Raw genomic sequence first — 16,667 nt, forward strand, 5'->3', positions numbered from 1 at the left:
AAATTAAAGACCATCACTGAAGGGACCATACTTAAAGAACAGCACTTAGAACAAGACGAAAACACAGAGAACGAAGAGAGGAAAGAAAGGAAGCAATTTTTTTTTGTTCTCAGTGGCATTTAGGCATGCAGTACCAACTAGCCTGGCACCTCGCACTTGTGAAATGGCTCATATCAAATTAAGTTAAACATTCCTTATGGTTAAATTCTGATGAGCGCGAATGTAGTCTGTCAAGGAGAAAACGTTTTTGGATGGACGCAAGAAGTTGAGGTGTTCACCACCGAATTGGCTATATTCGAATTACATATTTGTATGAGGCCCACGGGCTGAAGTACTGGGGTGGCCCGCCCAAATTTCGCAGTCATCATTGAACTTCCGTTTTCAAACTAATTGTGCCACCAAATCTGTGCAAATGAAGTTGTTATACATAAAGTTTGGTGAAATTCAGGTGAGATGAAATTTCGGAGGTCCCCGAGCCAACGCTATGGGGGGCAGGCTCGAATTTCGACTTAATTCGAGCTGGCCGTACTCGAACTAAGTCAGGCACCAAATTTAAGCAACTCAAATTTTGGGGGGTTGAGAGGGCTAACATTTGGGGTGCGGCGAGAGACTTCCTGCGGATGCGTTATGCGTTAATGTTGTCCGGACACCTTTTGTGGAGACTCTTTGGCACCACTAGCCTATTATTGATTACGTAATAAACGTTTCTACTACACAAACGCAGGTCTGCCTGTGTTGCTGCCTTCTGAGACTGAGTCGGTGCTGCTGGGGGGTGCCATCTTGGCGGCCAGCGCGAGCGGCCGCTACTCGAGCGTGACGGAAGCCATGCTACGAATGGGAGGCACTGGCCGCGTGTTAGCACCGCGGCCCAGCGAGCGCCGCTTTCACGACGCCAAGTACGCTGCCTTCCGCGCACTGCTGGAGTGCCAACAGCGTCTGCGGGACATCATGTCCGGAGGTGCAGCCCTTTCCCGACCTCCGTCCACGCCGCCATCGAGACCCACGTCCACACCACCTTCTAGACCTCCGTCTTCGTGCTCGGGATCCTAGCTATTGCACTTATTGCCGCGGTTCTACACAGGGTCGTAGATATCAGAAGGTGGGAACGGGTGATGATGTTTGCAGCCAATTATTCGTAATTAGCATGAGAACTGCGTGGACATCACTGCAAGGCGACGCTCTGTGACCCTCAATGTGACAGCAGAGGTCAAAGAGCTTATTCCACCATTATTTTACATTCCCGAGGAAAAAGTGTGATTGGAACGAAGGGTATGTGGAAAGGGCCACAGTTTATTTCTTGGACTCTGAGTGCTGTATAAAGGCTTACTCCAACTTCTCGCGAACTACTGCTCTATAGGCGTCATTGTTGGGATGCCAAGGTCATGTTTTTTTGCGGCTTTGTTCAATGGTACAGCGCCAAGGCAGCGTGCTCACGCTGCCTTGCACAATGCTATGCTGTACCGCATTTGGCAAGTTTTCTGCGAATCGTGGTGAACTTTCACGCGCAAGCTAAGAACTGCTGTTTCACCCATAATGTTAGCGATCCTCACATCACTACGCCTCTAGCGTCACACAAATATTCTGGCGATATGGTCATTGCGGTATGGCACACATTCCTACCGGACCGTTAACGTCGTTCAAAATGACGAGTCGACAGAAACAATTATGAGGGGGAAAAAAGCATAATTATTTCGTTGTTGTGCTTGACTGATTGCAGAATTAGCCACCTTCAGTTTCTTGTGTTACGTGAACAAATGCAAAATTATAGCCTTGAAATACGCTCAGGAACGTTTTTGTGTTTACCTAGTTTCTTTTATATTAGCACAGTTAGTGTCGCACAGCAGGCATTTTGGACCATTCGGAGTGCTCGGACGAAAAAGAGAAACAATACACTTTGAATGAATGCGTAGCTGGTATTGAGCAAATAGCTGAAGGCCGATGTATTGTGTTCTCGGCGGATAGTAGCGAATATTTATATCATTCTCCAGACTTCGTAGTGCCAAACAGTCAGAGTTGCCTCCATTCGGAGAACACCGCCGATCTTGCATCTAGAAAGAGAACGAGAGCAATACATCTGTCGCACAAGCACTTGAATATTGAATTGAACGCCTTGGAAATTAACAATGGCTATCGTGCTCGAAGGACTATAGTGCCGCTGCTGCAAAGCACACTCGATATTATTCGAGAAATTCCATCATCTCACACCAACTTGTAGCGGCGTTACTATTGTCATTGATAATTTTGCTATCAGCTTACGAGTTTAATTTCTACAGATAAGAACACAGATACGACGACTTCAAGCCAATATCGTTCGACGTAAAAGTGAAAGCATCTGGTGATCGAAAAAGAAAACAGGCTCTCAAAGCGCTGATATTACTCAGCCATTTTCGAATACTGTGACAGTGTTCAATACTTTCTATCACATGCGCAGCTTTGCTTGACTGCATTGTTTGTCCAGATCAGAAACATCGTACGCTGATCATTAATCGCTTTTATTCATCATTGCTTTTTATGCGCTTTGAGGCTGAAACTGCATGTCTCAAGGACCTTGTATGTCAACTCGACCTGAAATAAAGGCTATATTTTTATTTACAACGTGGACTGCACGATCACTATTTTGAGGCACAAATCAAGAAAAATCTGTGTACAAGACTGACATCGAACGGGGGCAGAAAATTGTTGCTCCGCTGTTGCAAGCAGGAACTGCGTGACTGAATTCTTTTAATAATACTTTAAGAAGGAAATAGTAATAAAGCCCTGCTTTTTGCAAAATATTCGGGCTTAACGGGAATGGGCCAATAGCAGGCCAAGCAGTGGGGGTGAGATTGTTGCAAGGGAAGCTACCGACAAAAAAAAAATATAGGGGCTGTTGAGACACGAACAAAGAAAACAACTAAGCGTGCCAAAATGTGGCTCTCCGTATTTGGTCCTGCATTACTCCGATTGTTTTTTTCGAGAATTATCGAGCTCCGTTAGGTTGTATTGTAAGAAACCATCTCAGTGGCCAAAATGTACACTTGGAATTACAATAGCTTCTAGCGGATCAGTTCAATAAATTTGCATTAAAGGGTGCTGTATATTATATATTTGTGCTTGTTGGGAGACAAATTTGTTAGGCATTTATCTTGGTTCATATAATTTTTTTCACAGGCACTTGCCATTCTGTTCGGTTCCCTTATAAAACGTCTAATTTAAAACCACTTTTCCTTGATGTCAGTGTGTCGCCCTACGCCCCAGCTTACAATTTTGACTCATATATTTTGATAACTAATTCCTTGCATATTAGCCATGTTATGTCGTTAAATCACCTGCACAGCCAGCATTGTCGTAATTCGGCTTTTGGAAGAAAAATACTTGCGGTCATAACAATGCCTCGTGTATACATCCACGGCACGCTTTTCTGCTATGATACAGAAGTCTAGACCGGGAAGCTAAGCTTAGAAGATAGGTGCTGGGATAAAGTTCGTCCATTGCGGTGAAAAGTTCATGCCCTGTCATTCGTCGTCGGTAATGAGCAAATCCGCCGATGTGGTACCAAGACTCGGAGGGAAGCGCAAAGGAGAGAACGATAGGTTCACAAGGTGCGGTCTGTGTGCGTGAGTAAAAGGTGTCCGGTAAACTGGTATACGTCCCCTCTGGTAAGTCTGCTCTGTGCAAAGGCCTCTGAAATCACAGCGTAGATGTTTCAGCATAGACGTATGCTACTGTATGGGACACTACGTGCGAGAGCGCAGTGGAGTAGGTGGAGACACGTGAGACCATTGCAAATGAGTAGACGGCTTCCGGTAAAACGGTGCACGCTAAAAACCTGTTGCTTCACTACGGCTCCCCTTTCTCTATTTCCACTTTCACTCTCACCTTCAACCTGTCCCTTACGGCGCGGTTATTTCGCCTCCACCATCGAACGCTCTGGCGGGGTGGTGCAGTGGTAAGACGCCCGACTACTGTGCCGGAGTACCGGGTTCGAACCCGACCTCGGCGGCTGCGTTTCGATGGAGGCGAAACGAAGAGGCGTCGTGTGCTGTGCGATGTCAGCGCACGTTAAAGATCCCCAGGTGGTCGAAATTACTCCGTAGCCTTCCACTACGGCTCCTCTTTCTCTCTTTCCACTTTCACTCCCATCTTCCTCTCTTCCCTTACGGCGCGGTTGCGGTGTCCACAGAAAAACAAGTGAGACAGTTACCGCGCCTTTCCCTTCCTATAAATAAATCAGTTTTTGATTGGTTGGTTTGTAGGGTTTAACGTCCCAAAGCAACTCAGGCTATGAGAGACGCCGTAGTGGAGGACTCCGAAAATTTCGACCACCTGGGGTTCTTTATCGTGCACTGACATCGCACAGCACACGGGCGCCTTGCTTTTCGCCTCCATCGAAAAGCTGCCGCCGAGGCCGGGATTCGATCCCGCGTCCTTGGGAACAGTAGTCGAGCGCCGTAACCACTGCGCCACATTTCGATGGAGGCGAAACGAAGAGGCGTCCGTGTGCTGTGCGATGTCAGCGCACGTTAAAGATCCCCAGGTGGTCGAAATTACTCCGTAGCCCTCCACTACGGCTCCCCTTTCTCTCCTTCCACTTTCACTCCAACCTTCATCCCTTCCCTTACGGCGCGGTTCAGGTGTTGGTTGGTTGGTTTACAACTTTTAATTCCATCGGAAACGGGGAGTCGTGCGCCCGCGGATTAGAGGCTGGCAGGTAGCCCTTGGCTTGTTGCGGCCTCTTCCGCCAGATGGACGGTGCGGTGCTGTATCGCACGCTTCGCAGCAGGGTATCCCAGGCTTCTCTACTTGTAATATTTTGCCCTATTCCTGGAGTTGTGGGCACTCCGAAATTATGTGGTCGATCGTCCCTCTCGCCCCACAGTGTTTGCAGAGATCATTGTCCCTAAAGTCTGGTGTCCACATAGCAAGTGTGACATATACTGCGCCTTTCCCTTCCTATAAATCAATCAATTAAAAGACGCCCGACTACTGCCGGAGTACCCGGGTTCGAACCCGACCTCGGCGGCTGCGTTTCGATGGAGGTGAAACGAAGAGGCGTCCGTGTGCTGCGCGATGTCAGCGCACGTTAAACATCCCCAGGTGGTCGAAATTACTCCGTAGCCCTCCACTACGGCTCCTCTTTCTCTCTTTGCACTTTCACTCCCACCTTCCTCCCTTCCTTACGGGGCGGTCGAGGTGTCCACAGAAAACAAGTGAGGCAGTTACCGCGCCTTTCCCTTCCTATAAATGAATAAGTTTTTTCAGGTGTCCACTGGGCAAGTGTGACAGATACTGCGCCTTTCCCTTCCTGTGAACCAAGTATTATTATTATTCTTGACGCTCTAAACGTTAACGGAACCAACTAGACGCGGAAATGATGCTTCGTTAAGAGTTTAGTGCGTCAAAAGGCAGCATGTACGACCAACTAGGCCCATTTCTCGCTTTCCTAAAAGCCCGTGTTTCTGGCCTCTGAATATGCTGTATACCTCTCAGAGCCACGCCGGCGGCACAGACGTATGTACAGTGAAAACGAAAAGAGGCACAAGGAAGGAATACACATTGCACATTTGCGTCTTCTATACCTCTTTATTCAGTTATTGTTCAGCGGGATGTTTTCCAGGCTGCGCCTTACAAGACCTCTCATCACTGACTCGGGAGCCAACCATGCCTCTAGTACTATTTGGGGCGTAGGCATTGAGTGTCTCCCATTACAGGCTGTGTGGTGGTTAATCCGTGTCTTCGACAAAAGGGCACTTTGCGATTCAGCTGTGCCCCGCCGGGGTGGTGCAGTGGTATGACGCCCGACTACTGTCCGGAGTTCCCGGGTTTGAACCCGACCTCGGCGGCTGCGTTTCGATGTAGGCGAAACGAAGTGGCGTCCGTGTGCTGTGCGATGTCAGCGCACGTTAAAGATCCCCAGGTGGTCGAAATTACTCCGCAGCCCTCCACTACGGCTCCCCATTCTGTCCTTCCACTTCACTCCCACCTTCATCCCTTCCCTTACGGCGTGGTTCAGGTGTCCACATAGCAAGTGTGAGAGATACTGCGCCTTTCCCTTCCTGTAAACCAATTATTATTATTATTATTCAGCTGTGAAGTCGGCTGGGTTTTGCTTCCTGTCAATTCATCTGGACACTCGTGAACGAATTCCACTCGCTCAAGGGCGTTGAAATTATTTCCTAATTCAAAGAACCCCACCTTGTTAGGTGCCTCGAAGATAGTGTTGAGGCTTTGAACATAATTTACTATTTTCTTGCATTGGAAACAATACTATCATCAGTATGGCAGCCGTGTGTCCTCGTCGCGCTCGCACTCTGTTGTGTGCATGGGTGCACGTCTTGTTTTAAGCGCGCAGAACACGGAGTTCCGGGAGGAGTTAGACACGTTATAATGCGACTGTGGCTCCACGTGCTGAAGGCTTCCCCGAGGTGTCACCTGACGATAACCTTCGCTCGGCGAGGGGTGTCAGTGCACGCGTTCCTTTTTGTACGTCTATTGTCCGGGATATGAATGAAACCGCATAATTAGAGGATGCAGATTGAGAATCCCTCTGATGGCATACGTGTTTTGACGGAGGCGAAACTCGAAAGACAACCGGGCGCGATGCTATATCAGCTTCAATCAATCAATCAATCAATCAATCAATCAATCAATCAATCAATCAATCAATCTGTATTTTAATGCGTGCAGGAACAACCACATGGCCTTGTTACTGCAGCACAAATATGAATAAAAAAGGGACATGCAAGCTCTACACACACAGAATAAAAAAGAAACATCTACGGCATGAAATGAAAATGAGAAAAAATTCAACTAAATATACAAACGAGAAAATGAAATAAATACAAACGGCATGGAAGAGGAAGTAATATGCGTTAAAAAGGACTGTTCAGAATATGACGCTACGAACTTACAACAGAAATTAAGAGAGCTAGTTTCTCAAGACAACAGCGCAAGAACAAACATAACTGATTAATTTATAGGAAGGGAAAGGCGCGGTAACTGTCTCACTTGTTTTCTGTGGACACCACAACCGCGCCGTAAGGGAAGGGAGGAAGGTGGGAGAGAAAGTGGAAAGGGAGAAAGAGAAGCCGTAGTGGAGGGCTACGGAGTAGTTTCGACCACCTGGGGATCTTAAACGTGCGCTGACATCGCACAGCACACGACGCCTCTTCGTTTCGCCTCCATCCAAACGCAGCCGCCGAGGTCGGGTTCGAACCCGGGTACTCCGGCACAGTGGTCGGGCGTCTTACCACTGCACCACCCCGGCGGGGTATAACAAAGCCTTTACATTCTGTCCAGAGGGTAATGGGAATGTAGAAGCGGAGAAACACGAAATTATCTGAATTCCCTCATGTTCTTCTGCAGAACTCGCCTTAGGATGCATTCAAGGATCTCAATGAACAGAATGCGGCGCTCAAGATGCGGCCCTCAAGGAGTTTGTACAAGAAAATGACATCTGCCCTGACACGACGGCAGTTGAGAGCAGGAAGATGCGGCGAATTCCTCCGTGCACGTGGAGTGACAGGTTTAAGTTTTGCAGGAAAAACGATGTTGAAAGATTCCGTAAAACTTTTCCTGTACTTGGTTGACATTGCTTTTGATTTTCAAGACCCGTTGCAAGCAACAGACGCATTATTGCAGAAGTCGGAAGCATAACGGACAAGTACAAAACTCTTTCGAAAGCTTGCAGATGAATCCGAGTGTGCGCTTTGCCCGCAGAGCAAAGTATTTAGAACAAGAGGAGAAGCTGAGGGCATGGTCGAAAAGTACACAGAGGTCATTAATTTCATCAACGCTGAAAAACATCATTGAATTCACAAAGTAAAGGTTAAACAAAACGGAACAAACTGGACACGAACAAGACCTGTTTGTTCTGTTCCGCCAAGAGTTGAGCGCATCAAAGAACGCTATGCGTTTTATGAGTAAAGAAGGCAACCTTTGGTTTGTAACAGTTGGGAGTATGCCCACTCTTCGCGCATAAGTTAGAGAAAGCAGAAGTTCGATTGCTAAGGATAGTAATTTTGAAACGAATGAATTATCTCGGGTAATTTTATATCATCAGCGTAATGGAGGTAACAGGAATTTTTCAGTAAAAATAGAGACGCGCGCAGCGGCCTTAATTATGAACCTTGAGGAATACCACTGGTTGTAGGGTAAATGAACAAGATCTGCCCATTGATACCGACAAACAAGGACCGATCAAGAAGATAGCTACGCAGGAGAGCTACGAGTGAGACTGGATTCCAGAAAGCAGATTCTTATCGACAAGTAATGAGCGAGGTACAACGTCAAAAGCTTTGCACAAATCAAAATACACAGCGTCATGTCCTCTCTGAACGACTGAAGCAGAGGTATACGCCATAAATGTGACTAGGATAGTTGTAGTAGGACAATCTGATATGAAACCATGCTGATTGAGTTTGATGACATGTTTAAGACGGAATGAAAGCAGGGTATGCAAATCAAATTCAAAAAGTTTATATGATGCACATAGAAGAGGTATGCGACGATAATTGGAAACATCAGACATGTTTCCTGATGTGAAGAGGAAAAACACCACGAACCCCTTTTCCCACATGAGGAAAGGCTAAATTTTTCAAGTGGTTATTGCGGTTAAAACGAACGATGATAATACTGAACACTTTTATTATGCAACTAGAATGTCATTAGGTCCGGAGAGAAAGGGGTCTCAGACGCTTAAGGCTCGGACTTATAAATAGCTCGTTAAAATGAGCGGAATTAGGTACACGAGATGGACGGCATACGGGTTCACATTGCAGAGATTTTGTTCATGGAGAAAAAGTGTTGGGCAAAACTGTCAGCAACATCTCGAATTCCAGACTCATGAGAGTAACCTAAGGGAATGCGAGAATCAGATTTATTGGAACGCTTGCGAATGTAACGCCAGAACTCAGCAGGGCGATTCGAGGTAGTCTTTTCCAAAGACGCATGATAGGTTTCGTGATGCCATTTGTACATGTGTTTGCAAAGGACACTCAAGAGGCGAAATTCATCGGTTCGTTTACCAAATGCAGAGCGCTTCTGTTTAAGTTGGGCCCACTCCTTAAGCTTTAGCGCCGTCTCTAGCTGCACGATAAACTGGAGAGAAAACTACCTAGGCCTAGTTGAGGGGCATCAAGGCCCGTTCAACACGTTTTTTTTTTTTTGTAAGCATATTCGATTAATTCGAGCACTATAGTCTGATACAACTCATATCTGAAGAAACTGGCACACACAATTCCTGCGGCAAAGATAAATATTTTCTAGTTGCATATAGAGATATATTTTACAAAAATTATAACTAAATGATGTCATTATCGCTGGCTTGTTTGTTGTAGCCGTATATTAACAAAATGGATTTTGTTTACTGTTCAGCGGAGCAATAAACACGCACTGTAACCTCGCCCATTGTTAGCAGAGGCGGTTTCTCTAGGATTTGTCCTACTATGCTGACAACGGTGATAAATATTATTTTCAGAAATTGTGTAATTCATGGTTAATGGTGAGCTTCAGCATCACATTCAGGGCGTGTTCGTGCAAATTAATCTAACATTGTAAAAACGTAGAAATGGTTCCCATACAAGTTTTAGCATTACTAGGACATTATTTGATACTTACCTTTTTGATTATTATCTCCCGTAATTTACTGGAACTTCTTTGTGATTTAGTCGCTGGGAGAGAAGGAGACTATAATAAGGAAGACGCAAGTTGGCAATGTGATAATGTAGTTGATGATTACCAGTAAAGGTTAAAACACAGAGCATAACGATCTGTATAGGAAATACGTTTAATAGAATGGAAATCTACGCCTGACGTCCGCTACAGTACCCATGTAGCGCGCGTGTCCCACCATTTTTATGCCCTTGGCATTACCATCGGATTTATGTTTATTGCCGAGGGCCTAAATGCGTAAGGCTTTCACGTGGGATTGTGAAGAAACGACATTTATTATTGAAATAGCCGGAATCCGGCCGGAAAAACATGCCCAGCCTACTGTGCGGCGTCACGCACTTTCAAGAACTCGTCTTGCCATATATCTTGCACGCATTTGGCCTCCGGCGATTTGTTGATCTTTTCCAGTAGCAGCCTGAGTTGATCCTTGCTGAAAGCCCTTACCCATCGGCCTGGTTTCGCTTCCCTTACAAACTTCATTCTGCTCTTCTCAACATCCGACGCCGCTGCGGGAGCTTCGTACTTTAAGTCTGGATTTTGAAAAACCAGATCAACCAGCCTCTCCTCCGAAATCGCAGGTAGGCGTCTCATGAACTCAGCACTACACTGATCGGCAACTTTCCTCAGCAACTCAGGGTCATCGCGGAGGACGCTGGCGTAGTCGGGGCGCAGAAAATCTGCTAAGCGCAGGAGAACGCCCTTAAGGTCGCGGGACATTTCCTCGTAGGTGACGAAGAAGAAATTCGTCTGATGTTTTCTTGTGTAGCCCGCATGAATGTGTTGAAAATGGGAGCCCATGCCAACATTTCCTTCCAGGAACATCGACATGTACTCTTCAAATGAAGCCAATGTGGGGCGCCCTGGAACCCCTCGGCCTGTTTCGTACAGTGAGGGGCATACATCCCAAGGGGCGCGGGCCACGTACACGTATTTCGCCTGCAATGTGATGGGAATTTTTCCCGGTCGAATGTGCGTGTAAAGCAGGCGCGGATATGTCCTAACTTCATCCACCTTCTTGCCGAAGTGCTCGAGGAAGTGACTTCTCGAGTAGAAATCTTCTTGGTTACGAGCACTGCGTCCTTCGTGAATGATGAGCTGAATCATCTGTGTCATCCAATGTGTGCCGGAGGCTGGGTAAGTAAAGAGGATGATGTCGCCAGAACGGGGTTTGAATTGAAGGGCTTCGCGGATCTTTTTTGGGTCGAAGAATATGCTGTAGCGCTCACCGTCGATCTCCTGCACCAGACACTTGTCATCTACACTTGACATTGTGCAGCTTCACCTGCAACATCACAAAAGTGCGTATTAAGACACACGAAGGCATAAACAGACAGTATATAATCATATCGTTTGATTTTCGAATTCCGCGTCAAAGTATTAGTAAGAGTGGTAGGAGAAACAACTTTATTTAGCGCACTATTAAGCTTCGAGAATGTAATTCGCACACAGTCACCAAGGTCAACTGGTCTTTCAGCTGGTCAGAGGCTAGCCAAGCCCGCTACATTGGGGGAGGAGGATGTAGAAAATGAGGTGACTGGATTGCAACAGGGCAGGGAAGCATGCCGTGCTCTAAGATTGTACAGTGTTGAGGCATGCGTGGGAATGCCTGAAGCGGTGTAGAAACGATCTGACAGAAGGAGTCTATTTAGTTGTATGAGTCGAAGAAGACGTATTTGCGTGGCACTATGTTGCTGCAAAGGACCTCGAAAATAATTGCGCTTCCTGAACAGCCTACAAGATCGCCTATGCTCACAACTATTGAACTATTAGTTAAAGCTCATATCAGTAGCAAGCAAATAATGATCAAAAACTTCTATGCTCTGACAGGATCGAGAGAACGCATGCTAAATATCATGATCGTAGTAGTGGCAAGCCCAGTAGCCACAAATGACACTGGCGTTGCACTTGAATGAAGCTCTTTACCGGGCTGTCTTGCGTCCGCAAAAGAACTAAGAGAATCGGTGGTGGCGATGACAACTAACGTGCCCGTCGGTCGTCGAACTAAGAATACCAGTTTAAAAGCCGCGTAAAAAAAATCTTGAGAAAACCGCGAACAGTGACTAGCATAACAGAGAACACTGTAGAAATACAAGCGCGTGGCTAGAATCCTTCTACAGACATCTCGAATCATTGGCCACAAAAAGGAAATTCTAAATGCGTCTTTCTATAACTGCCAATACACAATTACCAGAGGCAGTGATGCGCACATCGAAAACACGCTCCAAACAGCGATTGAGGAAATTTAGTCGTAGCTAAACCAAACAGGACTCAAATTCTCTGCTGAGAAATCGGAAGCGCTCTTTTTCGGCCGACAAAATAGACAAAGAAAGCCCCAGGAACACGGGATAACGCTAAAGGTAAATGGGGACATAATACCCTGGGTAGAAACGATTAGAGTGCTGGGTCTTCGAATCCAGTCAAACGGTAAGAACACCGAAAAGATACAAAACCTCGAATCGACTATAGGCCAGACGTATCGGCTAATCAAAAGAATAGCAAACAAACACGCGGGAATGAAAAAGCCGATTCTACTGAGACTAATTCATTCATTTGTAATCCGTAAAATCACATACCATACCCACCACTATACCCACCATGGCACCATACCCACCATGGCACCGTGGCACCATACCCATGGCTGGCAAAAGCAGAAAAGAACAAGACTGAAATCCGAATTAGAGAAGGTGTCAAAACCGCCCTGGACCTCCCTCCGTACACATCCACGCAGAAAATTCTCAACATGGGGATTTCAAACACGTTAGACGAGCTCATTGAGGCTACCTAAATAGCACAGAAGCAGCGACTCGTACGCAGCCGATCAGCACAAAAAATACAAGAAAAGCTATAGGCTTCGAATCTCGAACAAGGTTAGCTAAAACTGACTGAGGATATCCTAACACACATAAGGATCAAAACCAGAATCCCACCACTTCTTCCAAGGAGCATGCATCTGGTACACCATGGCGGTAGAAGAAAACACAGCGAAAGCTCTGCAGAAAAAAAAAAACAACAACTAGCAAACAGACAGGACGTGGTTTACACGGACGTGGCGGAATGCGAACGCAGAACGGGTTTCGTAGCCCTAGCAACCACGGAGGACGGGGACCGGGTCTCGTGCCACATAAACAGTCCTACATAAACAAGGTGACGCAAAAGTGAACAAATGCTTCAAACCACATAAGTGGACAACACAGTTCAGTGGAAACATACATAGCCTAACGTGGCACTGAGATTTAGAATGCAAGCCGGCACATTAAGAGCAATGTACTAGAGGCGCAAGCAGTGGCTTAGAATGATACAGACAAATGGCCTAAGCTATTCCAGTGCTCAAAATGCGATTTTCTGTGTCATCGTAACGGGAAATAGTTTTGCAGTATTGTAATTCTTCTGGTGTATAGTCTCTCGCTACGAAGGGGACACCGGAATACTTCGTAAGTTTGTGTTAAAAAATTCGGTCTTTAGTACAATTCAAAGACAAAAATGGCTGCAAAAGGCGTGCTTTAAAGGTGAAATATTTTCTTTGCGTTTTTCGGCGGAGAGAATGTGTAAAATGAGCATCTGCGTGCACCGTCAGGAAGAAAGGCGAAAAAAAAGTACCTTGTCACACTTTTCTCCTTAACGAGCAAGTGATCGCTGCGCGAACAATAGCGCTTCGGAAGTCTGATGCGGCCGACGTGGTTCTCAATCCGATGTTGCTGGCTCTGAATATGTCGGCGCCTGTGTGCCTGTATATGCTGCTCGAACTATGTCACAAGGAATGCAGGTGCGGCATTTGCCAATGTATCTTTTTTTGGACAATGATTTCCTTTTCTTGCACGCAAGCTGGCCGCGTGTATCATTAAAATGTATAAACATCAGAAACTGGCTAGCGAGACAAAGGAAAACGTTTTTTATCTTTAGTAGAATGCACATGTCGCAAAATTACGTGCACAACTGTGCTTCCGCTAGCCAGCCGTAAGCCAGGTGCATTGACGTACTAGCGGAAAGAGAATTCTGATAGAAAAAAACTTTCGTGCCTGGCTGGGTGCAGGTGGTGTCGTTGCTAGCGTCTGCGAGGTTACCTTGCGTATTCTGCACCTTTTGAAGCGATCGCCTAAGTTTGTGCGCGTGGCGAAACTGTAGTTAACGAACTATGAGCGCTTTGTTCAGGATAGCTGGAACTACGTGACATCATTTTATCTTAATTTGTGGTCCGTGGTAGGTTTGACGGAGGACGACTGCGTGGACTCGCCATGCAAGTGCTGCCCTGACATTCAGAGATTTAACTGCTTATCTAGTTCATTTTCAGACATTTAACAGGATTTTTGGTGCAACGAGGATGCAGACTAGAAAGTGGACAATACGGGCACTTGCTATAACTGTTCAAACAGGTGAAATTAGTTAAGGCATAAAACCCTCCTAGTTGAAGCATTTTCCGTTGCCTTCTACGCGTGCGCAAAAGCTGGCAGAGCTATACATAACTGCCTCAACCTGGCCGATAAGTTGTAGCAGGCGTCCACGTCCTCCTGTATTATGAATGACCCGAAATATTGCTCCAAATAATTCTACAAATATTGACGGCTCGCGTATCCTCTGGTATGGCACCTGGAAGCAGACGGATTGCTTTCACTTTGGATCAGCTGCGGTCGATGCGTAAATGATACTTCACGTTTATGTCTGAAATGCGAAAGATAATGCTGGCGCGTGACACTGAATTTGAAAAAAAAAAGTTGCATATAATATTAGGCCAGTGATATGTAAGAAGTGCAACATGTGATGAAGACAATTTTCTGCCATTAAAGAGAAACTGTAAAATATTATTGTTAGAGAGTTCTCAAAGATTGCTTCTATGATAATCCTCGTCTTCTAAATGCCAAGTTCAATTCGACAAAAACTCATCTTTAAGATGCTCAATGACAGTGGGATTTCGGGAAGTAAAGACTGCTCCTTGAAAGCGCCTCCAATAACACAGCTAACATCCACCATAGCAGCTAATCTGAAACGCAGAACTAAATCAAGTACACTTCTTAAACCAAATTAAACCAAGTACGCTGCTTTCGCCGCTGCTACTGCTGCTACTGCTGCAATTGCTACTGCTGCTGCTGGTGCCGCTATTAGTACTATCACCACTACTATTACTAGTACAACAACAACAACAACTACTACTACTACTACTACTACTACTACTACTACTACTACTACTACTACTACTACTACTACTACTACTACTACTACTACTACTGCTACTACTACTACTACTACCACTCCTACTTGTACTAATAATGGTACTACAACTACGACTGCTTGTACTCCTACTGATACTGCTAGTGCTCCTAATACTAGCGCTTAAACTTCCACAACTACTACCGCTACCAGTACCACCACCTTTCATACTTTCGTGTTTCTTAATCAAATCTATCGTCTCCTTAGACAGCTTACCGGTATCCTCTCTATCTATCCTACCGCCTACTTCTACAGCACACTCAATAATTATATTTCTGAAATTATTGTTCATTACCTCCAGAATAATGTCGTCATCCTGGCTAGTGCTAGATATCTATTATGTAGCGTAGTGATTCCTAAACCCGGAAACACTCCCAACCTGGAAAATCTACGATCCATTTCGGTAAAGTCATGTTTGGGAAAGGTATACGAAAGAAGTATGCTTCAGAGGTTGCAGACCTACCCGGAGGACAAAGACCGCCTGCCACACACTATGTTCGGACTCTGAAAACACCTCTGAACACAGGACGTCCTCCCGCAGGTCAAGGAGGGGGTGCTTTACAGTGCCCCGAAATACGGAGAAAACATCTTGCTCGCGCTCGACCTTAAATCGGCATTCGACAATGCCATTCATAGGGGTGTGTTAGACGGACCCTGAAATTTAGAATTCGGACAGAGAATACACAGCTACCTGAAAGCCTTCCAGAGTAACAGAACAGCCACCATTGGAATAGAAGGCATCAGGACAGACACCTTCCACATCCCAAAAAGGAAACACCGCAAGGCTCAGCGATATCTCCTATGCTTTTTAACATTGTAATGATCGGCTTAGCAAAGAAACTCGAAGAAATTGAAGGAGCCAGCCATTTTATTTATGCTGATGACGTCACAATCTTGGTGAACAGGGGATCCTTAGGAGAAAAACAAGAGTGTCTGCAGAGAGCAGAAGACACTGTCAACGCATAGGCCCGACATCGCGGACTTGAATGCTCCCGGGAGAAATAAGGTACTCAGAGTCCACAGAAGAGGGTACGGTCTGCACAGCTCCATGGACGTCTACATGAGGGGTAAGAAGACTCCGGAAGTGTCGTAAATAAAAAAATCTAGGCATGCGGATACAAAACAACTGCCGTATAGGTCAAACAATCAGGTAGATAGCAAATACCACAGCGCTGATCACGCGATTGATCGCAATAATCTCCTACAGAAGACGGGGCGCATGTTCGAGGAGGACACATGTAGGCTAGTACAGGCACTCGTTGTAAATCACATTGTATATGGTGTTCCCTACTAAATTGAGCTCGAACAGTAAAAGGAACAACTGGAGGCAATCACGAGGAAAGCCTACAAATTAAAATTAAATTAAATTGGTTCACAGGAAGGGAAAGGCGCAGTAACTGTCACACTTGCTCTGTGGACACCCGAACCGCGCCGTAAGGGAAGGGAGGAAGGTGGGAATGAAAGTGGAAAGAGAGAAAGAGGAGCCGTAGTGGAGGGCTACGGAGTAATTTCGACCACCTGGGGATCTTTAACGTGCGCTGACATCGCACAGCACACGACGCCTCTTCGTTTCGCCTCCATCGAAACGCGCCTACAAATGCGCCCTTGGACTTTCGGTCAACATCTCGACGGAAAAAGTCTCTAAACTGGGCATAAACAACACAGTGCAAGAGCACATCGAGGCCCTCCTTCTCGCGCAGAAAATAAGACTCATGCAGACACAAACGGGAAAGAACACGCTGAATGTACTGAGCCTCAGAGATGCTTGTATTGAAGTAAATATCACGAAGAGCATACCGAAGAAGATAAGAGCG

General features: G+C 46.0%; 2 protein-coding genes across 2 annotated transcripts in view; one reads left to right on the forward strand and one right to left on the reverse strand.

The window, feature by feature from the left end:
- Positions 1 to 2,595, forward strand: part of LOC146181206 (FGGY carbohydrate kinase domain-containing protein) — a 68,581-nt gene extending 65,986 nt beyond the window's left edge. The window contains exon 12 of the mRNA XM_084576292.1: positions 725 to 2,595. Within this exon, the coding sequence (XP_084432418.1) occupies positions 725 to 1,050 (326 nt within the window). The 3' untranslated portion in view covers positions 1,051 to 2,595. The remainder of the gene's footprint in view (positions 1 to 724) is intronic.
- A 7,374-nt stretch (positions 2,596 to 9,969) lies between these two features.
- Positions 9,970 to 10,920, reverse strand: LOC146181207 (amine sulfotransferase-like). Its single transcript, XM_084575724.1, has one exon. The coding sequence runs from the start codon at positions 10,918 to 10,920 to the stop codon at positions 9,970 to 9,972; it is 951 nt and encodes a 316-aa protein (XP_084431850.1).
- Positions 10,921 to 16,667: the final 5,747 nt, after the last annotated feature.

Source organism: Amblyomma maculatum, chromosome 8, assembly GCF_055883805.1.
Source record: "Amblyomma maculatum isolate TAMU_Amacu chromosome 8, ASM5588380v1, whole genome shotgun sequence".
NCBI lineage: Eukaryota > Metazoa > Arthropoda > Arachnida > Ixodida > Ixodidae > Amblyomma > Amblyomma maculatum.

What these genes read in the sequence shown, in the direction of transcription:
- LOC146181207 (XM_084575724.1), bottom strand. Translation starts at nt 10,920, where the DNA reads ATGTCAAGTGTAGATGACAAGTGTCTGGTGCAGGAGATCGACGGTGAG.